General features: G+C 26.7%; 2 protein-coding genes across 2 annotated transcripts; one reads left to right on the top strand and one right to left on the bottom strand.

The window, feature by feature from the left end:
• Window positions 1–399: 399 nt before the first annotated feature.
• On the top strand, window positions 400–3641 carry LOC113866143 (probable inactive serine/threonine-protein kinase fnkC). Its single transcript, XM_027501032.1, has 6 exons — window positions 400–415; window positions 1070–1199; window positions 1664–1833; window positions 2538–2826; window positions 2902–3071; window positions 3484–3641. The coding sequence occupies exons 1-6, from the start codon at window positions 400–402 to the stop codon at window positions 3639–3641; spliced, it is 933 nt and encodes a 310-aa protein (XP_027356833.1).
• Window positions 3642–8706: 5065 nt separating this feature from the next.
• Window positions 8707–9395, bottom strand: LOC113865862 (proline-rich protein 4-like). The gene has a single exon (XM_027500641.1). It carries the CDS (start codon window positions 9379–9381, stop codon window positions 8830–8832), a length of 552 nt encoding a protein of 183 aa, XP_027356442.1. The 5' UTR covers window positions 9382–9395; the 3' UTR covers window positions 8707–8829.
• Window positions 9396–19454: the final 10059 nt, after the last annotated feature.

Here is a 19454-nt window from a genome sequence, read left to right as displayed (position 1 = left end):
ACTTAGTGCACGTCAAAACACCGACACACAAAAAAAATTCACTTGAAAAGCAATTAAGAAAGAAAGAGACTGAAAGTTTAACGAGGGTGTGGCGTGCGTGCACCAAATTGGAAAATTCCATGTAATTATTTTACAAGCTTTCTTGGTATATAACATGAAGCAGAGAATATTCATTGACAAGAATGCAATCGTCATAATAAAGTAAATCTTAAAACTCATTCATAAAAGTCCATAGAACCTTTTTTTGCCCTGGTATCATGCTAAGAGTAGAGAATATGTGTCTTCTTCATTGAACCGTTTTCAATATTCTTCAAGGAAAGTATATGGAAACAAATGCTACAAAATTCATATAAGTCACAAAATCGTCTTATCACATATCTATAATTAACCTCTGCCACTATGGATATCCAAGAAGGTAACGTTGTCTCTAACTTTTTTTCCTTTGGGGTAATGTCTTTTGAAAAATCTGTGTCGATGTGTGTCTATATTTAGGCCTTTTATGCTTGAAACATTCAAACGTATATTGAATAAACTTAGTCCAATGAATATAAAATGATAGGGAAAATTATTCACGTTTAATATTTGGTCATATCTCCTATAGGATTAACAAATTACCCATAAAAAAATGAAAAAAAAAAAGTGATGGATAATCCTAATTAATATTTTTTAAATATTTATTTTTGTTACAATACAATTAGATTGAGGGAAATAGAGAGGGGAGGGGAGGAATTATTTTAACTTTTTATGGGGTTTTTGCCTCAAGGAAAGAAAAAATGTTTCATATATTTTAGATTATGGTGACTAAATTATCTTGTGATATATTTATCTTTCCTTCATCCTCTTTATTAATAAATATAAAAAAAATATATAACAATATATCATTTAAATTAATTCTCCACTTTCCTTACTAACCAAACCAGGAGATCCTCCCATCTCCTCCTCTAGTAGTTATTGAAATGCCCTTCGTTAGGCTTCCAGTTGCTAGAATAAGGTCAAACCAAGCCTAAGTGTTGTAGAAAAAAATGGGGTCTCTTTTGTGCTAATTATATGTGATGTCCATATATCGTAGGAATTTCACGACTTATATCCAATGCCCCACCAACTCATTACATAGTTAAAGTACAACTATTTTCACTCCTTGCAAAACACTCAATAGAGAGATACGAATCAGGAGAATTCGATGCTGGAGGCTACAAGTGGTATGCGTACACTACAAAATAATTTTAATTTAATAGTCACTTAATATTTGATTAGTCTTTATTAGTATAACTTTTTTAACAAAGAAAAAAGATTCTTAGAGAATTTTAAATTTGTACTAAGAGTATCATATATTATCCCAATAAACAATTCTATTGGTACAAAACAATAATATATACTATACAGACAAACATTAATATATATTGCATTTGTTATTCCTGAACTCTAAAGCGTTTCTTAGCAATTTAGTTTTTATTTGATGAAACTATACTAACAAAAGGTTATTCTAACATATAATAATTTTTCTATAAGTATATGGATTTTTTTAGTGATATATTCTTCCTTTTGTCTAACTATATAAACCTCAGTCAATGCATCTTAATTAGCAACCATGATTCCATGGATATAATTATTGTCTTTACTTGTATGTCAATTACTGTGTCTTGTATGTGCTCGCACCTCTCAGGAAGTTGGTTCTGTATCCGAGCGGAAACAAAAGTAAGAATGTGACGGACCATATTTCCCTATACTTAACTTTGCAAGGAGCAAGTGCACTTCATTCTGATATAGAAATCTACGTCAATTTTCGATTATTTTTGCTAGATCAGAACAATGACAATTACTTAGTGATCCAAGGTATTTCTTTTAAATTTAACCCTTTCTTTTGAGTCCATTTGGGTAATAATCAGTTGCGAAGTATGTATAAAACCCGTCACCCGGCATGTAAGTGTTGCAATTTCATAGAAAAAGAAAATATTTTCAGGATAAAATACACTTTATTTACTTGTAGTTTTATGCCTTTTCATTTTATTTCTTAAATTTTTAAATGATTGAACTCTTATAATTTCTCTTTTATGTCACTAAACTTTCATGTAATGTCATTTTTTCATCACTTTATTATGTAAGAAAAGTTTATTGACCAAAAAAAGTAATGATAGTAAATTGAGAAAACATGAAAATGTAAAAGCTAAAGTAAAATGTATCCTTAATTTTATTGCAATGACAAAGTTGTCTTTCATATCACTTTGTTATAATAAATATAGATTTTTTTTATTATATTTCTATACTAATATGATATTGTTCACTTTGAGACTAAATTTTTATAAATATCTACCAAAAAGTCTCGTACTAATGGAGATATTTATCATATTTATATACTTTTAATTCTCTTTAATTCTAATTAATGTGTAATTTTGTTTGTATATCTCAACATATTTTGTAGCACAACATTTTTATTTATTGCTTTTTTCTTCATCAAGAGTGGTATATGTTTCTCAAATAAATTTTCCAATGATCTTTACTCTCACAATTTTTGGAACATTGCATTTGATGATTGATAGATACATTTGGAAAGGAAAGGAGATTTACAAAAATAAAGGTTGAATGGGGATTTGATCAATTTATTTCTCTCAAAGATTTCAAAGATGGTTCCAATGGTTATCTTGTGGATGATGAATGCACATTTGGAGCAGAAGTCTTTGTTTGTAGGGAAAGAAACCAAGGTAAAGGAGAATCTTTAGCAATGAAGGATGCAATTACCTACAAACACGTTTGGAGGATTGGCAACTTCTCCAAATTGGGTTCAGAATGCTTGGTCTCCAAACCGTTCAACACTGGAAACTATAAATGGTATCAAGAATCAACCCCGTTTCGTTTCTAAACTAGCTTGTTTGGTGCTCAATTTTGCCTTGTTAATTTTTGCAGGATTTTAAAATTATATCCCAATGCAAAAGGTGCTGGATTAGGCACTAATAATCTTTCTCTGTATATGGCCTTAGCTGATCCATCAACTTTTCTTCCTGGTTCTAAAATATATACATATATAACTTTACGCATCCTTGACCAAAAGCAAAGCAACCATTACTATGGAAAAGGTATAGGTTGAATCCTCTTGTATGGGGTACTGTAATTCTTTAAATAGATATTTAGTATCCAGATTTTTTTTTTCATTTTTAGAATTTATATTTTAAAGTATTTTTTATCATTGTTTTAATAAAATGTTATAATTTGGTATATATAATTTTTTTTTTCTTTAACCATGCTTTTTCAAAATACTATAAATTAAATATGTCTAATTTTTTTTTAAAAAAGCAATAATTGAAGGAATATCTAAAACTTTTCCACATTTGTAAAAACTTAATATTTTTAACATATGATTTAGGATAAAACTGTTGAAAATAATTTCTCTGCCAAACGTTATTTATAGATAGTTGAAGGAATAATTGACAAAAAGGCATGATTTAATTAAATTGACCATGATTCTTTTTCCTCATCTTCTTGTTGCAGCTAATTATTGGATTAGTGCCTCGAGCCATGAAATTGGTTATTCAAGGTTTGCTTCGTTAAGTAGTATCTTAAATACTTATTATGGTTACGTCGTGAACGACACTTGCGTAGTGGAAGCCGAGGTTACAATTCTTGGAACGGTTCATCGTTTGTCCTGAAATTGTTAACAGTGAAGTATTTGGCATGAAAAGCCAACTTTGGTGTATATATATGTGTGTTCTAAAAGGACACTAGCATCTTAAGTCAACATTTATCTGGATAATTTTATGTATAACCAACATTTCAAGTAATGTATATTCGATATGGAACGTGAAATGCACAGTTGTCATATATTACATGTATATATAAATTTTAAATATTCACAAAGTTGCTTAATAATATTTTATTGAAACATAAAATGATAAATATATTAGATATAAAACAAAAAAAAATCACAATTGTCATACTAATGTGGTATTACTATATTTTTATAAAATAATATTACATTCTAATTTAATAAGAGATTTATCAATTAATTTTTTTTATCGATATAAGTTATTTTTTTGTGGCAAGTGTACTCGTAGAAAAGTAATAAAAAGTTTTAGAATTAAGTTATTAAGTTATTATTATAAGAAAATTATTTTCAAGTACCAATAATACCTCAATTTAATTATTTAAATAAAAAAGGTACATAACGAATTAAATATCACAAAGAGTTTAAATCCAAAAATAGTTTAAAAGGAATTAAAGTAATTTTTGGCACTAATTAAATGAGAAGAGCTTAAGATATAACCTTAGTTATGAATTTAATTATTTATAATAAAAATAAATAACAAAAAATGTGAAGAACAAATTCATAAAAACAAAGGAGCTCAATCACTCGCTCGAACTCTAAAAATAAGCTCGTTGTCTTTGTCAATGGTCTCTAGTAACTGTCAAAAGTAAATTAAGTTAAAACTAAAAAAGGAAAGAAGGTGTGTAGCCAAAGTGTAGAAAAATGTGTAGAAGGATCTCCTATTAAGAGCGTAAGACTTCTTTATACAGGATGTGCCCTAAGTTTCCAGTCGGTTAAACTCTATCTTTTAGAATCAACTTTTTTTGCCTCAATCACAACTTCAATCGAAATCTTTATCTGAATTCTAAATCTGAATTTAGATAAGAACTCTTACAAAGTTTGACTTTTAAATTTAAACTTTTGAATGTAGATTCATTAAACATGATTGTGCACCTTCATCCAGCACAGCCATGCTAGACAACAAAGCACCTCCATGTCAAGTGCAAAGCATGGTCGTACATAAGTATGAGACGAGCTAAAATTATCTAAATTTTTACTTAGTATATTCTGAAAATCACTAGTTCTTTTATGTTTGAAAATTAACATTAAAATTAATGAAAAATTTCCATAAAATAAGTTTTAATTATAAAAATATAAGTTATAAAATATATTAAAATATAAACTCATCATTTATTAATTATACTTGCGTGTTCTTTATATAAGTATAGAAAAAAAATTATGTTAAAATTGTTGGGTTTAGAGAAACAATTCAAAGAAGTGCGTCACACATGAATACACAAATTAAATCATTATAAACTTATCATATTAAATGTATTAATTTAAGAAAATATTTAAAAAGAAAAACCATAGAGTTAAATGGGAAAAGGATCTGACTATTACTATTCTCTTTCTTAACTTACTCACGGGTGTCATACGCATATAATGTTAATATAATTTTTAAACCTGCAAAAGGTTATTTAACAATATTTTATTGAAACACAAAACAATAGCCGAATGCGATAAAATTATAATATATGTCACTAATATGTTATTTTTTCTTGATCAGTTAATATATCAAAAACTAAACTAGGAAGAAGGATCAAATGCATGAGAAAATTTACTACTTTGATCCATATGTATCCTCACCTAGGCCTGATGAAATTTTGTTACAAGCAAACAATAATCATCCTATTCTCTTTTTTTTATTATTATTTCCGATTTGATTTAATTTGAATCCGACTCGAATTGCTTACCTGAAACTTACCACTAGAGATTTAAGCTTTAATATAAATCGATTCAGGTTGCCAAGTTCAAGCTGATGATCTCAACAAAAGAGAGGTGTTATGGCTTTGTATTTAGCTTCTTTCTTCTCTACTAACCAAAACTTCACACGACCCCAGACAAAAATTTTATTTTATTACATCTTTCGACGTCTTTTTATTCATCGCCAACTGCACAACACTACATTACTTTTTACTAGAAGACCAAATAATAATTTCTACATTCAGCGAATGATGTCATGATCGATGATAGAGTATCCTCAATCTCATCAAAGGATTTGTTGCAGTAACTCGAGCATTGAGAGGAAGCTGAGATATTGTCAGTGTTACCAATAAGAAAATACATCACGGAATTCAATTTGTCGCTATGAGTAAAGGGCCTAGTTACATTGTCGCTTCTTTAATATTTATAGCATAACTATTGAAACCCATTTACTACGTAATTGAAAATGAGTTAGTTCATGATTGTGTTTTACAACAAAAAGATGTCCCTTCACTGGTTTTTATTATGTTATAATTTATATGTAATTAGTTAATCTCGTAGAAGTTGGAAAAAAGTTAAATAATAATTTCTTTTGAAACTTTCAGTAAACATGATTTTATTTACTAAAATTAAATACTAATTTCTTCTCCTCTTTGTCACGAACTTGCAGCTATCGTGACCGGAATGTTTTTATCATTTCTTCTGTTACTAATTTAATATTATTTTTATTATTTGAACTTAGTAAAATTCTATTAAAATTCATTTTTAGAGTAATAAATATTTTTATCATTTTTCTGTTACCAATTTAATATTATTTTTATTATTTGAACTTTGTAAAATTTTATTAAGATTCATTTTTAGAGTAACAAAAATATGAAGTAAATGGTTTCTTAAGAAACCGATAATTAGTTGAGAGTTTTTGCTCTTAGATTTAAGGACTCATGTGTCTGTTTCAAGATGTTTTAGTTGAAGTTACTTTTGTAGAGAGAGCAAGTATATAAAATTAGATTAAAAACTAATTTCAACTAAAATTGAATTAAAATTAATTTTAAACTAATTTTGAATTTTAAAATTAATTTTCAATCAATTTTAAAAAAAATCATAATTAGATTTTAAATGAAGTTGGATTAATTTGGTGCCAACCCAGTTCATGCCACTCTATTTTTAGCTCAACCAGATAAACCAACTCACCATTTAGTTAATCTTATTCTCCACCTGATGTCTACATCCTTGTACTAACAACAAAATATCTAAGTTTTATTTTGTTCTTGGAAGAAAAAAAAATTATCTAGAATCTCTCTGGGCATATATGTAGAATAAATTTGTTACCATTGATGAGCATATTTATTGTTGAATATCTCTTATCAAAATTCAAACCCTAATCAAGTCCCTTTGCAAAAATCTCTCACTTAAATCCTACCATACATTGATAGCATTATTTTGAGTTGTTGATTCATAAATAAAAATAATCAACCAAGAATGAATCAAGTTGTTATGACATTCCCATTCCTTAAAGCATGGATAAAGCTATATGGAAAGGAAATAAAACCGTCTAGAAATCAAAATTTATTCTTAAAAATTAACACACTTAATTTCCATTGATCTTGCCTTAGGATGATAGTTGTTATCTGTTCATATTTGTGAAACTATGGCTACCGATTAATTCTCAACAAGATGAACGGACTAGATAATATAAATAAAAGTAGAAAAATAAAAGATTGCATAAGTTACAAAGATAAAGGATTATGAATTAAAGACCATAATTCATTGAAAAAATATATGTGAGAATCACACCTTACTGCTTGAGATTAAAAGTGAAGCAAATGAAGAAACGTTTTTTAGTCTCACAAGAAAGGTGAATAAAAGAAATATTATAAAGTTTATAATACTACCTCATTAGAACACACATGGATGGTAAGTTAAAATTTTTAAAGTTTAATGACAAAAAGAAGGTAGATATCCCACATTTTTCAAAAGCCAAATGAGAAGGTTGAAATACTTAAAAAAAGTATAAGGTTCGATGTTTTGTATACGGTAGGACTGTGATCAATAACTTTATGAAAGTTTCTACTTTTATTCATTTAAAAGTTGTAAAAATAATTCTTCGTTATTTAAAAGATAAAATTAATTTTAAATTATTTTATTCTCTTTTTAATGATTTCAAACTTGTAGAATCCTATAACAATAACGTTGTAAACGACATTAATAATAAAAAAAATACTATCAAAATTAATTTTTTATGGATGATATCAATTATACTTTTAAATGTAATTCTAATAAACTATTGTTAAACTTTCTACTTGTTAGCTAAAAATATGATCATAACTTCTTGCACGTGTTGTGATACTTGCATTAAAAGGTTATTGAAAGAACTTGACTTACAATAGATAAGTACAAAGATTTATATATACACAAGAACTTGTCAAGAAATTAATTTTCGATGAATAAAGAAGAAAACATATAAATATAACATATTTCATTTGATTAGAGAATACGTTAAAAAAAAGTGAAACTAATTTTATAAAAGTTCGTAAGTTAGTATAAATTAAACACTTTAATTATATATATTGGCTTAACTTTAGATTATAGGTTATGAATATTAAATGGGATATCTAAGTTTTTCTAAAAAAATATAATTATTTTATTTCTCAGTCTTGTTTTAACAATAAAATTCTCAAAATAGATAAATTTATGTTTGCCTTAAATTTTATTTTATTTATTTAGAAAGAGTACGCCATGCTTTTAGCCCAAATTTTTTGTAGTGAGACCAACGGACTCACTATTAAGTTAATTATAAACTCTCCCGATGTATACATCCATGTATTGATATCTATATAAATTCCATTCTGGTACTGGCAGCATAAAATTTAATTGGCTTTAGTCAAACTTCCGATTGATTCGATTCATGTATGCATGTATAGAAGTGATTTAATTTTCAAACATTTATATAGAGGCTTGAGAATAGAGTATATATAATATATTTGTTTCTTTAAGCTAAAAGTGCAACTAGCAGAGATAACATAATAAACATACTCAAACCATCATGCAAAGCACACAAACACTAAAAATTTTCACAATATGTAGAATTACACATCATTTCACTTCAAACTACCAACTTTATCTAGGCATACTGGCTTATTATACATAGCACCGATGCTTGATATTGAGGTAGCCAGTGTTTTAAATTGCGATCTGTAGATGCAATATAATCGGGATTGCAATTGCGGTGGCATCAACTGCATTATTTATTCATAATTTTGAGCAATATTAACGATAGTGATAATAGCAACCACAACTTAAAACACTTGGAGTAACTGAGCACGTACTCGTCAGTTGGTACCCGGGGGCCTGGAACGTGGGATTTTTGGTGGATAGTTATCTACCACTGTGTTGTCTTGTTTGGAGAATTGACTTTTCAATGGGTCATCGTATGTGTTGGTGGCTGGGGGTATGGTTGGCTTTCTTGGTCGTACATAGTTGTTTGGCTTCTCTTTTGTGTTGTGTTGCTCCTCCTGCAGGTACAACTCCTCTGTAGCTGGCTTGTGTGGTGGTTTACTAGGAATTTTGTGTATGGGCTTGTAGTTGTCTAATTGGGGTGGTTTACGAGGATTCTTGGGTCTGGGCACGTAGTTGTCTAATTGGGGTGGTTTAACAGGAATCCTGGGTTTGAGAAAGTAGTTGTCTAATTGGGGTGGTTGACGAGGTTTGGGTTTGGGTACGTAGTTGTCTACTTGTGGTGGTTTAGTATGTGGAGGTCTTTTGGGGTAGTTGTCTACTTGTGAGTTGTGTTGTTCTTTTGGAGGAGGCTTTGAGTGATCGGCAAGAGAGTTAGCAGCCAACACCATTGCGAGAGCCAACACTAGCATGCATTTTTCAGTCATTTTCAGGCTATGCCGCTTTGCTTTGGGGTAGAAACTAATGCAGAGTAGTCCCCTTTTATAATATCAAATCGTTTTCACCCTCTATTAACGGTTTTTTAATCAAATATAAATTTTAAATTTAAATATGTTTTTGTTAGTCATAGTTTAGTAAATTTTTTGTTTTAATCTCTTTAAATAATTTTTTTATTTTCTTATAAATTTATATTTTTAGTCTGTCTCTCACATGATTCATTAGAAAGTTAAAAAGTTAAATATATATCTTCATCCTCTCATGTTATTTTAAGAGTTTATATGCTATTTAAAGTATAATAAATAATTATTTAAATACATATTTATGAATGTCTTAATTGTATAAAATTTTACGAATATAATGAGCATGATAATGTTAAACTAACAAATGGTTTGTTTAAATGGTATATGCTTAATTAATTTTTTTAAGTAAGGTTTTAAGTTTAATTTTTCTTATGAAAAAAAGGAAATCGTATGAAAAACTAACCCAATTATTGATGTTTACAATTTGAGAAAGATTGTCACTTATGAAGTAGTGTGCAAATAAAAAAATTAAAAATTTCTTTCAATATAAAATACATTATAAATTTTATTCATAATTTAGTTGCAACAAAAGTGTCCCTCAAATCACGAATAATTACAATGCCACCCAAACAGGGATTTCACCAAAGACAACCATCTCATTGACGTTAACTTTCACCTGTGTAGATCATGGGTTAATATTAGTTGAGCACTTGAACAATTGTTTGTTACCATACGCGCGTTGATGAAACGTTGATTGAATTGATCCAAAAAGGAACATTGATTGAGTTTCTTACGTATTAGTGAAATTACTTGCCAAATGATAATGAAGTGTAAAAGCATCCTTGCTTTATATCTCACCTGAAACATGCATTGCCACTAAAGATAACATTAAAAATTCCGTTGTGTTATTTTCTTTGATATTTATTAACTCCATTTACACTTTTTCTTTTTTGTATTGATGTTATTCGTTCTTTTTAATTGTTTTCCCAAAACCAAGAAAAAAGTTATCTCTATGATTAGAACAACATTTGAGATCATCCCTCTCAAATAGGTAATAAGATAATACTTGACACAACCTATTCATACACTTTCTTCATAATTATCTTTTACTTAATTATTTTTATCATTTTATCTCTATCTTTAGTCCTTCTATATTAAACTTTTCCTTAAAATTGTATTTAGCATGCTTTTTATTCTTTGATCAGAATGTTTCGTAGGGTGTTTTATATCATGATAAATTCACTTATATCACATTTTTTCTAACGATGTTTGGTTTCTCTATGTAAAAAGGTGAAGTGGAGCTTAGGTGAGAACGAGTACAAGGGCTAGCAAAAGGCCCCTAGGGCACGAGAACACAAATTAGTTGAATTATAAATACAAATAAAGATAAAGTGCGCTCAACTTTTAGTAATGAATTTTTTTTTTCTTTTTAGTTTTCTTTATACTAATAAAGTTATTTTTTTCCACAACTTTAAATATCTTTTTACATTCCTCTATCCATTTCTTTTTCTTTTTTTCATTCTATTAACCGTGAAACTTTCTATTACTTTTTTTTATTTATCATATTTTATTTATTGAAATGTGGATTATTTGATTAATACGATATACAATGTCAAGTTTTAACAAAATAAAAAATGATTTTTTTTATAATAAAAAATCTCTAAAAAACAAATTTAAAATTTAAAACATACAAATTTAAGTTTAAATGTAACAACAAATCAATTTTAGTTCATAATAGAAAATAGGAAGAAATTTTAAATTTTATATTTGTGATTTGCATTTTGGAGAAGAATTAAAATACTTTCTAAGTGACACTTTGAGAGTAGTTACAATTACTTTGTATAATCGTGTTTATTATAGTAGTTTTAACTATTCTCTAAATCAATGTGAAATTGATTTTTAATGTATTTTTTGTGGTAATGGTTTATTAAATTAGTTAGTATTGTAATTAGAAAATTAAGTTTTGGTCACTAAACTCTTTTTATGGAACGTATTGAACAAAACAAATTAACATAGTGATTATCGTAAGAAAATAGAGAGAGAAAAGAAAAAATTTAATAATATTCTTTTATGTTTGGTTTTATATTTTGGGAGGAATAAGAGGACTAAAATTCCTTCTTACTTGATTTTAGCTTCCTTTTAAAAATGAGAAATTTGGAGAGATAAATAAAAATATATTAAATGTTTAATAGCTATACAAAAAATTCTAAATCAAATGGTCCTAAATGTTGTTTACCTAAACCATAGGTTTCACATCTATAATCAAATCTAACTAACAAAATAGAAAAGCATGCCCTGTGTTTTGATTTCCAAACAAGCATGGCCTTTGCCATACACTAGTATGTATTATGCTGAAATTGTAACACCTTTATTAAGGAGCGTGTTTCTTGAGCACGTTTTATGTCAAAATGCTAAAATTATATTTGGGAGTTAGGTTTAGAAGGGAAGGGGAGGGAATAGATTAAAAGGAGTTTAATCTTGTTTGTGAATTATTTAATTAGGAGAGAAAAGTTTTGTGAGTTTTTTCAAACTCTCCAAAAACTTATTTTTGAGTTTTCCCATTTTGAGGAGTTTTCTCTCTCTCACTCTTTCATACTATTTCACAAATAGGATTTTAAATTTTTTTAAAAAAATGTTATTTTTTCAAGTGATAATTTTTTAAAAAAATTTAAAAATAAAAATATTGATTTTAAAATTATTTATATAATTAAACTCTCCTATCACTCTCCTTTTTCAATATTAAATATCTAAACAAAAGAAGAGTTTAACCTTCTTCCCCTTCTCTCCCATTTTTCTCCTTCTCCTTTCTAACTCTTCTCCTTCCTCCCCTTTCAAACTCTCAAACAAAATCTAAAGTTTCTTTCAAAGGTGTGTTAAGCCTTATAGTACTAGACATTAGAAAGTTAGAATTTTAGGATGCCAAGTCATATCTTTTAGTTTTCACATTGTCCTCACTCTCTTTGGTAACCATATTTGACCTATCCTTCCTTCTATGTACTAAAATTCTAAATTTTCCATCCTAAGCATCTCTCTTCATCTTGTTCTCATCATATAGTTTTGCTTCTTTCAAATCAAACTAGCCACATAAGTTTTATCTTCTCTTATTATTTGTTTTTATGGATGTCTTGTATATAGTTACCTTTTTTCTTTTCATCTTTATAACTATGTATAATTAAATATCTCATTTCTTGGAGTTTGGGTGAATTCTTGTGATATAACTCCTTTTGAATCTCATATTGATTTTATGCTATTGATATTATTTATTAATTAAAATTAATTTTTTATTGTTATTTATATTTTTCAACTGATCACTCAAGAGTTAATTTTAGTTAATCAATTTATAGATGATCATACTATTAATAGGTTAAAAAAATAAGAGATAATTTGAGTTTAGGAGTTAAAGAAACTCGATCTATTGTCTAAACTTCTAATCAGTTAATTAAATTTGACAAATTATTGTTTCTTAATACTCTTATTTATTTTGTTATTTTTTATTCCTAATATATAGATAAAAATAAATTTGACAAATTTATTGTTTCTTAATGCTCTTTTTTATTTTTTTATTTTTTTATTCCTAATATATAGATAAAAAGACATATTATTTTTGTGATGTAACCCTGCTTAAATCTCATATTGATTTTATGTAATTGATGTTATTTATAAATTACAATTACCTCTTTTATTGTTATTTATATTTTTCAATTGATCGCTCAGGAGTTAATTTTAGTTAATTAATTGATAGATGATACCTTTAATAGGTTAATGAAACTAAGAGATGATTTGGATCTAGGAGTTAGGAAACTTGGTCTATTGTCTAGACTTCTAATTAGTTAATTAAATTTGACAAATCTATTATTTTTTAATATTTTTATTTATTTTGTTATTTTTTATTATCATTAGGGGTAACATATAGGTAAAAAGGTTGACATTATTTTTTTATTATTAGGTAGTAGTAATAATTAATTAAATGACTAATAATTGATTTAACACAATTTAATAGAATTAAATTAGAAAACATATAAGTAATCATAAAAAAAAATTAAAACCTTAAGCTTTTATCCATATCAAATTAACTTTGTAAATTTTTTTTTCTTTTCAATTTCAAACCTTATTTTAATTCAAACAATCTCAATTTTTTCATCTGCTTAACATTTAAGGGACAATATTAGTTGAGTTCTTGTAATATATGTTAAGATTGTGTAGTCTTTTTTAGTTCCACATTGTCTATTCTTGAGTGACTTTTGTTTTACTATTACTATATGAGTAATGTCTTGTAAAACTTTAAAAATCATCTTGTGAATAAAATATTTTTTTAGTGTAGCTGTGGACATAGGTATATATACTGTGTGTCGAATCACATATACTGTGTGCTGAATCACGTTAAATTCTTGTGTTTTCTCTCTCTCTCTTTTTTCTCTTTCTTCTTTAGTTGTTCCTAACAATATAGTCTACGAGGAAACAATATTGGGAAGGTTTCAAACATACTCTTTTACTATAATTGATGTTGATGAGTACACTTATTTGTTGATTGAAAAATTTTTGAAAAGTTAAAATCCACAACATTCATGCATAGCATGGTAGTTAGCTGTAAATTACCAATATTACCAACTATAGACTATATGAAAAACTTTGCATACCATGTGAATTTATATCATTTAGCAAGATAAATGTTTCTTGATTCTTTCACAAATAAATGTAATCATAATTAATTTATTTCATCATAGAGCATTTGTTAGCTATCCAAGTTTTCTATCTTGAGTTCTTTCTTCTTCTTTCCTTGTCAAGTGTTTTGCATTGTCATTTAAATACAATCACTTGAATCAAAGCTTTATAAAAAAATACTGCAATATTTTCCAGACTTTATTCTTCCTTCTTATACTTTGAAACATTACACTTTAGACAAGTATTTCAAGATGCATGTGCTTTTTTAAATAAAATGTAATCATTAGTATCCTTTTATATCTTGTTCCAAGAGAACATAATATTATTTAGCTTTATGTGTTCGATTAAGGAGCACACTATTCTTTTATATCATTTCTTTCAAATGTGTAATTCTATTACTCTCTTTATAATCTATCCATTCATTACTTTCAACTATATTAGTCATCTCTTTTAAGCATAAATTTTCACTATATTGTCTTAACAATATTTAATGCTTCCATATTAATTGATGTAGATTGTTTAATCTAGCCATACCTTATCCAACAATCATTTGATTAATTTTATTAAAAAAACAAATGATCTTTCAATTCACTTTCAATAATCATTTTTTCATAACAACATTTAAACAAGGACATATAATTCTATTATGTCCATTTTGGCTACAATTTGAATAAACTCCTTAAATCCATCTTTATCATCCTTTAGCAAAAGACTTGCTTTTGTTCATTTTATATTTTTCACGATATATATATATATATATATATATATATATATATATCAAAAGAAATTCACAACATTTCATCCTACATAAGGTGAAAGTCCTACTCTATTCATAATTATTAAGTGTGACATTATATTATTACACATCTTATTCTATAATCTATATAAATATCAACGTTTTTCATAACTCTCCAATTACATGACTTAATCCAAACGTTATTATTTATCACCTAAATTAATATGTAAATAAAGAAAACAATAAAAAATATAAACTATAATTTTTAAATCAACATAGAAAACATACAATAATGTATCCTATGCATACTATCAATCTTCTATTTTGGATAAATCAAGAACAACTTATATATTGTATCAATAATACACATTCTTTCTTCAACATTAAACTATATAAGTAAATGCGTCCTAACTTAATAATGCAACAACAACAAAATTTGCGTTTAAAGAACAATTGATCAATTATAATTGAGAAAAGATAAGTTAAGTCACAAAGAGATGAATTAGTTCTCAAATTTTAACAAAATTTTAGCAGGATTTTTCCCATATTACGAGTTTTACAAAATTGTCAATCACCTGTCAAAATTTTCTATTTATCATCTACTAACAATATTCAAACAATTATTTGAAAAAAAAAAAAAGCACACACACACATATGCAATAATTCAAAGAAATTTATGGTATGCGTTCTTCCATGAGTAAATAGATAAAATGTTAGGTAAAGATACAATGCAAAATTTTATATTTTATGTCATGTGTTAGGTAAAATGTTATGTGTTCTTGCTGAAGTATGATATTTATACCTTTTTTCTAAGACTTCATTCTAGCTAAAGTGCACTTCCATTGGACACCCATGTAACATGAATTCCATTGGATTTTCGTATTTTATGCTTACATTTTATGTCCTAAGTGTTAATTGGTATAATTTAGAAAGAATTATTGACTTGATAAGAGTAAGGTCACCTTTAATTTACTTATTTTTCTGTATTAGACAACCACTTAACATTACTTCCTTTGGCTTTTCCTATTTTATGGTCTTGGTCTTTGTTGACAACAAAAGGAAGCAGCCTTTCCCTTTCGCTCAACAGTGTACTAACCTAGTGCAGAATATCTCTTATATTTTTAACTTAATAAACTTGTTTGCTTAAATATTATAATAATATAGAGTATTATTAGTACAAATTTTCAAAGCCTTTATTAATAGTTTAATTTTTATTAGGCAAATACTATTAATAGAAATAATAGAAATGTAAATAAATCTTTTCTTATGTTTAAAAAAAAAAGATGTTTAAAATTAAAATGACTTGTTTGTTTATTGTAACTTGGAAGAGAAAAAGAAAGGATTTAAAGAGTTTAGGAAAAGAGGAAAAGTAAATTCCTCCTTTATTTAAATGTTTCTTTTATTTAAATATTTAATATTAAAAAGAAAGGATAAGATATACTTTAATATGTAAATGACATTATTACTTTATATATATATATATATATATATATATATATATATTATCAAAAAATACAAAAATTAAATATTTTTTCTTTCTAAAAATTAATATTTTTAAAATTTCTTTCTTTTATAATTTTTTTAAAAATTTTCACTTTAAAAATATTATTTTTTTATTTTTTATCTTCTTGTTATTCTAACTTTAGATTTGACTAAATATTTAATTTAAAAAATAAAAATATAAATGATAAATTTTATTAAATAAGTCATTAAAACTCTCTCAAAATAGATAAATTCAAAGAAATAAGATTAGAGAGTTTTGAAGTTAGAAAAACTTTATAATTAATCTTTTTTTTTGTATTTAATTAATTTTCAAATAAAAATTAATGATGACTAATCCCTTCCTATTTCATTCCTTTCTCAGTATAAAATTCAAAGAAAGCATCATGAATAAACGCATCTATACTCCTTTTTTACTGGTCATCATATCAATTGCCTCGCACTACGCTTCTTTACAATTCTTTCTTTTATCTCTTAACCCTTTGTCATCCACTTTTCCTTTATTCGTGATCACTTTGATAATTGAAAGATAAAGCTCTCATGATATCCCAACAATAATAAAATATAAACCTTGAGATATCGGAAATCTAAAAAGCATATTGACTTAAGAGTAATGTTCACATACTAGGCAAAGTAAAATCATAATATTAATGAAACTTTTAAATCATTCAATGTGGACGGATACAATTTATATGAGCAAGGGGAACATTTTTTTAACTAATAGATCATGTATTTCTCTCACCTATTATTAGAGCTGGGAAATGGTTGGGTTAATCATTTAAGTCGCTTAAATTATAAGGAAAGCTTTAAATTTTAAGTTCAAATTAATCTTTTTAATTAAATTCAACCTATCTAGATGTTGAATGTGGATTTGGATCGAAATCAAATTTTTAGTTTGAGGCTTGACTAAAAATGAGTTTTTTTTTTTTTTTAACTCACCCCATTCGGATGGTTAATTTGCCACCTCTACCTATTAAAAATAATCATGGAGGAAGAGAAGGAATTAGATAGCAGCTGCAGCCATCTCATGCCAATTTTTTGCAAACAGGACAAAACAGTAACCATTTTTGCGAACATTCCTGTCAAGTGAGATTACAATAACACCGACACATGACGCTCATTATATATAAATAAGCTCACAAATCCTTGGTTCAAAAACACCCTTGTGATTACTGTTAACGTTAATTAGGTCAGGTGTCTATGTTTGGAAATGCTCTACGGATCTGGATTTATTCTAATTATGATGAGAACTGAAAATCCAATTTCATTTTTTTTAAACGAAAATAAACTTGTTTAAGTGAAAATACAAAAAATAATGATAAATTTTTTTATATATAAAATTAGATTTAGTATTTTATTTTAATTTAAGTGAATTTTGCATCTTTTTTTTCAATTTTTTTTCTCTTTCTTCCCATGTCTAACACTCCATTTTTAGTCTATATATCGAACTCTCTTTCACTTCCATATTTAGCATTCTTTCTTTTCTCATACCTAACTCCTCCTTTTTCTGTTTTCACTCTAACCCATCCTACCATAGCTATCTCTCTGTCTTTTTTTTATACTTAACTCTCTACCCTCCTCTTCCTTCACTGTCATCCCTATACCACCTCTTTTTATCTCTATCTATCTTTAGTCCTTTTTTTCTTCCACGCCTAATTTGTTTAAGTCAAATGCATAAAATTTGTTTATATAAAAAAAATTTATCATTTTCTCTATTTTCATGTAAGCGAATCAATTTTTGCTTAAACAAAAATAAGATAAATCTAATACTGTACACAATAAGAGTGGCTTTCTTACCATGTTTTCCATAGGAGCTATGCCTCTTTTCTTTTTTGTACGGTTCATTAAATGGTTTTCTGTGTTGGGCCTGGTGGTTTGTGCTCTGTTTCCTAGGTTGTATCCAAAGATAAATACTAGGCCTGTCCATTTTTCATTGGACTAAATAAACATAACCTTCTAGAGAAAAGTTTAGAGCAACGTTTAGACTAGCCAATTTTCCTTCAATTGTAAATAGTTCTAATTTATCCGGTTGGCACGTTTTCTAGTTGTTGTTGTATGTGTTTAACATGCACTACGTATTTGCGCTAATCAGCAGATCGATTAGGCTCTTTGGAAAATTATAGTTCGCAATAATTGGCTTTATAATGCAAAGTATGTAATTGGTTTAGAGAATTAGAGCATGTTTGTTTTCTATTTTAAAAATAATTTTTTGTTTTTAAAAATAAAATATAGTATAAATTTATATATTTTTTATTTTAAAAAAAAATAAAACTGTTTAAAAAAGAAACAAACAAACATGCTCTTGGTGTTTGAAATTAATTATTTTGGGTTTGAGTAAATCAATGTTTAAGAGCCAAATGATATCACAATTCAAAGATGAGAACAGCCTCAATAAGAGAACTGTGGATAACTTGGTTTTGATGATAGAAATTTGCATGGCTCTGTACATTGTATCTTTCATTGACGTAAAAGTCTTTCGGATAACTTTGGTGGGTCATCATTTTTTTTTTATAGTAATTTCCGCTTTCAATTTAACTGATCTTTAATTCTTCATTGTGAATTAATTATTTCGACATGTAATGGTCCAAGACTCCAAGCCATGAATAGATTTGGCATTTTTGGTGCTAATAATTCCCAGGGATGATAGAAATTCTAGCTTTTAATTTAACCGTTTCTATAACTCTTCCATGTAAATTAATTAATCATATCAACATGTAATGATTGCTCTCCAAAACTTTTCAAAGTGATTATATATTAAATATCCTTTGAAATCACTTTTAAAAAACAGTTATATATCAACTATTCTCATAAATTAAAATTTTAAAAAAATTTAACAATTTCTATCTTATAAACATATGAAAATTGGTCTCCTTATGTGTTTATATCTTTGGAAAATCTAAGAACTTCTAATTATTAAAAAAAAATTGTTTCTAAATTATAGATAAATTTTTTTGTCTGTAACATTTAATTTAATTTTTTTCTTTTATTTACTTGTATAATTATTTCTTATTGGTCCTAATTGTTACAACAATTTGTAAATATTAAAAATTATAAAATTAAAATTCAAAAAATTATTTCAAAAATGTTAAATTAAAATGTTGTAATATAAATATCCAAAGTAATAATGTAAGAAATAAACTAA

This window comes from Abrus precatorius, unplaced genomic scaffold (genome assembly GCF_003935025.1).
Source record: "Abrus precatorius isolate BTA unplaced genomic scaffold, Abrus_2018 Scaffold4, whole genome shotgun sequence".
Taxonomy (NCBI): domain Eukaryota; kingdom Viridiplantae; phylum Streptophyta; class Magnoliopsida; order Fabales; family Fabaceae; genus Abrus; species Abrus precatorius.
This window is presented reverse-complemented; position numbering and strand designations above follow the sequence as displayed.

What these genes read in the sequence shown, in the direction of transcription:
- LOC113866143 (XM_027501032.1), top strand. An exon ending in GATGCTGGAGGCTACAAGTG is followed by an intron (nt 1,200 to 1,663) that starts GTATGCGTACAC and finishes CGCACCTCTCAG; the next exon opens with GAAGTTGGTTCTGTATCCGA. An exon ending in CAACCATTACTATGGAAAAG is followed by an intron (nt 3,072 to 3,483) that starts GTATAGGTTGAA and finishes TTCTTGTTGCAG; the next exon opens with CTAATTATTGGATTAGTGCC.
- LOC113865862 (XM_027500641.1), bottom strand. Translation starts at nt 9,381, where the DNA reads ATGACTGAAAAATGCATGCTAGTGTTGGCTCTCGCAATGGTGTTGGCT.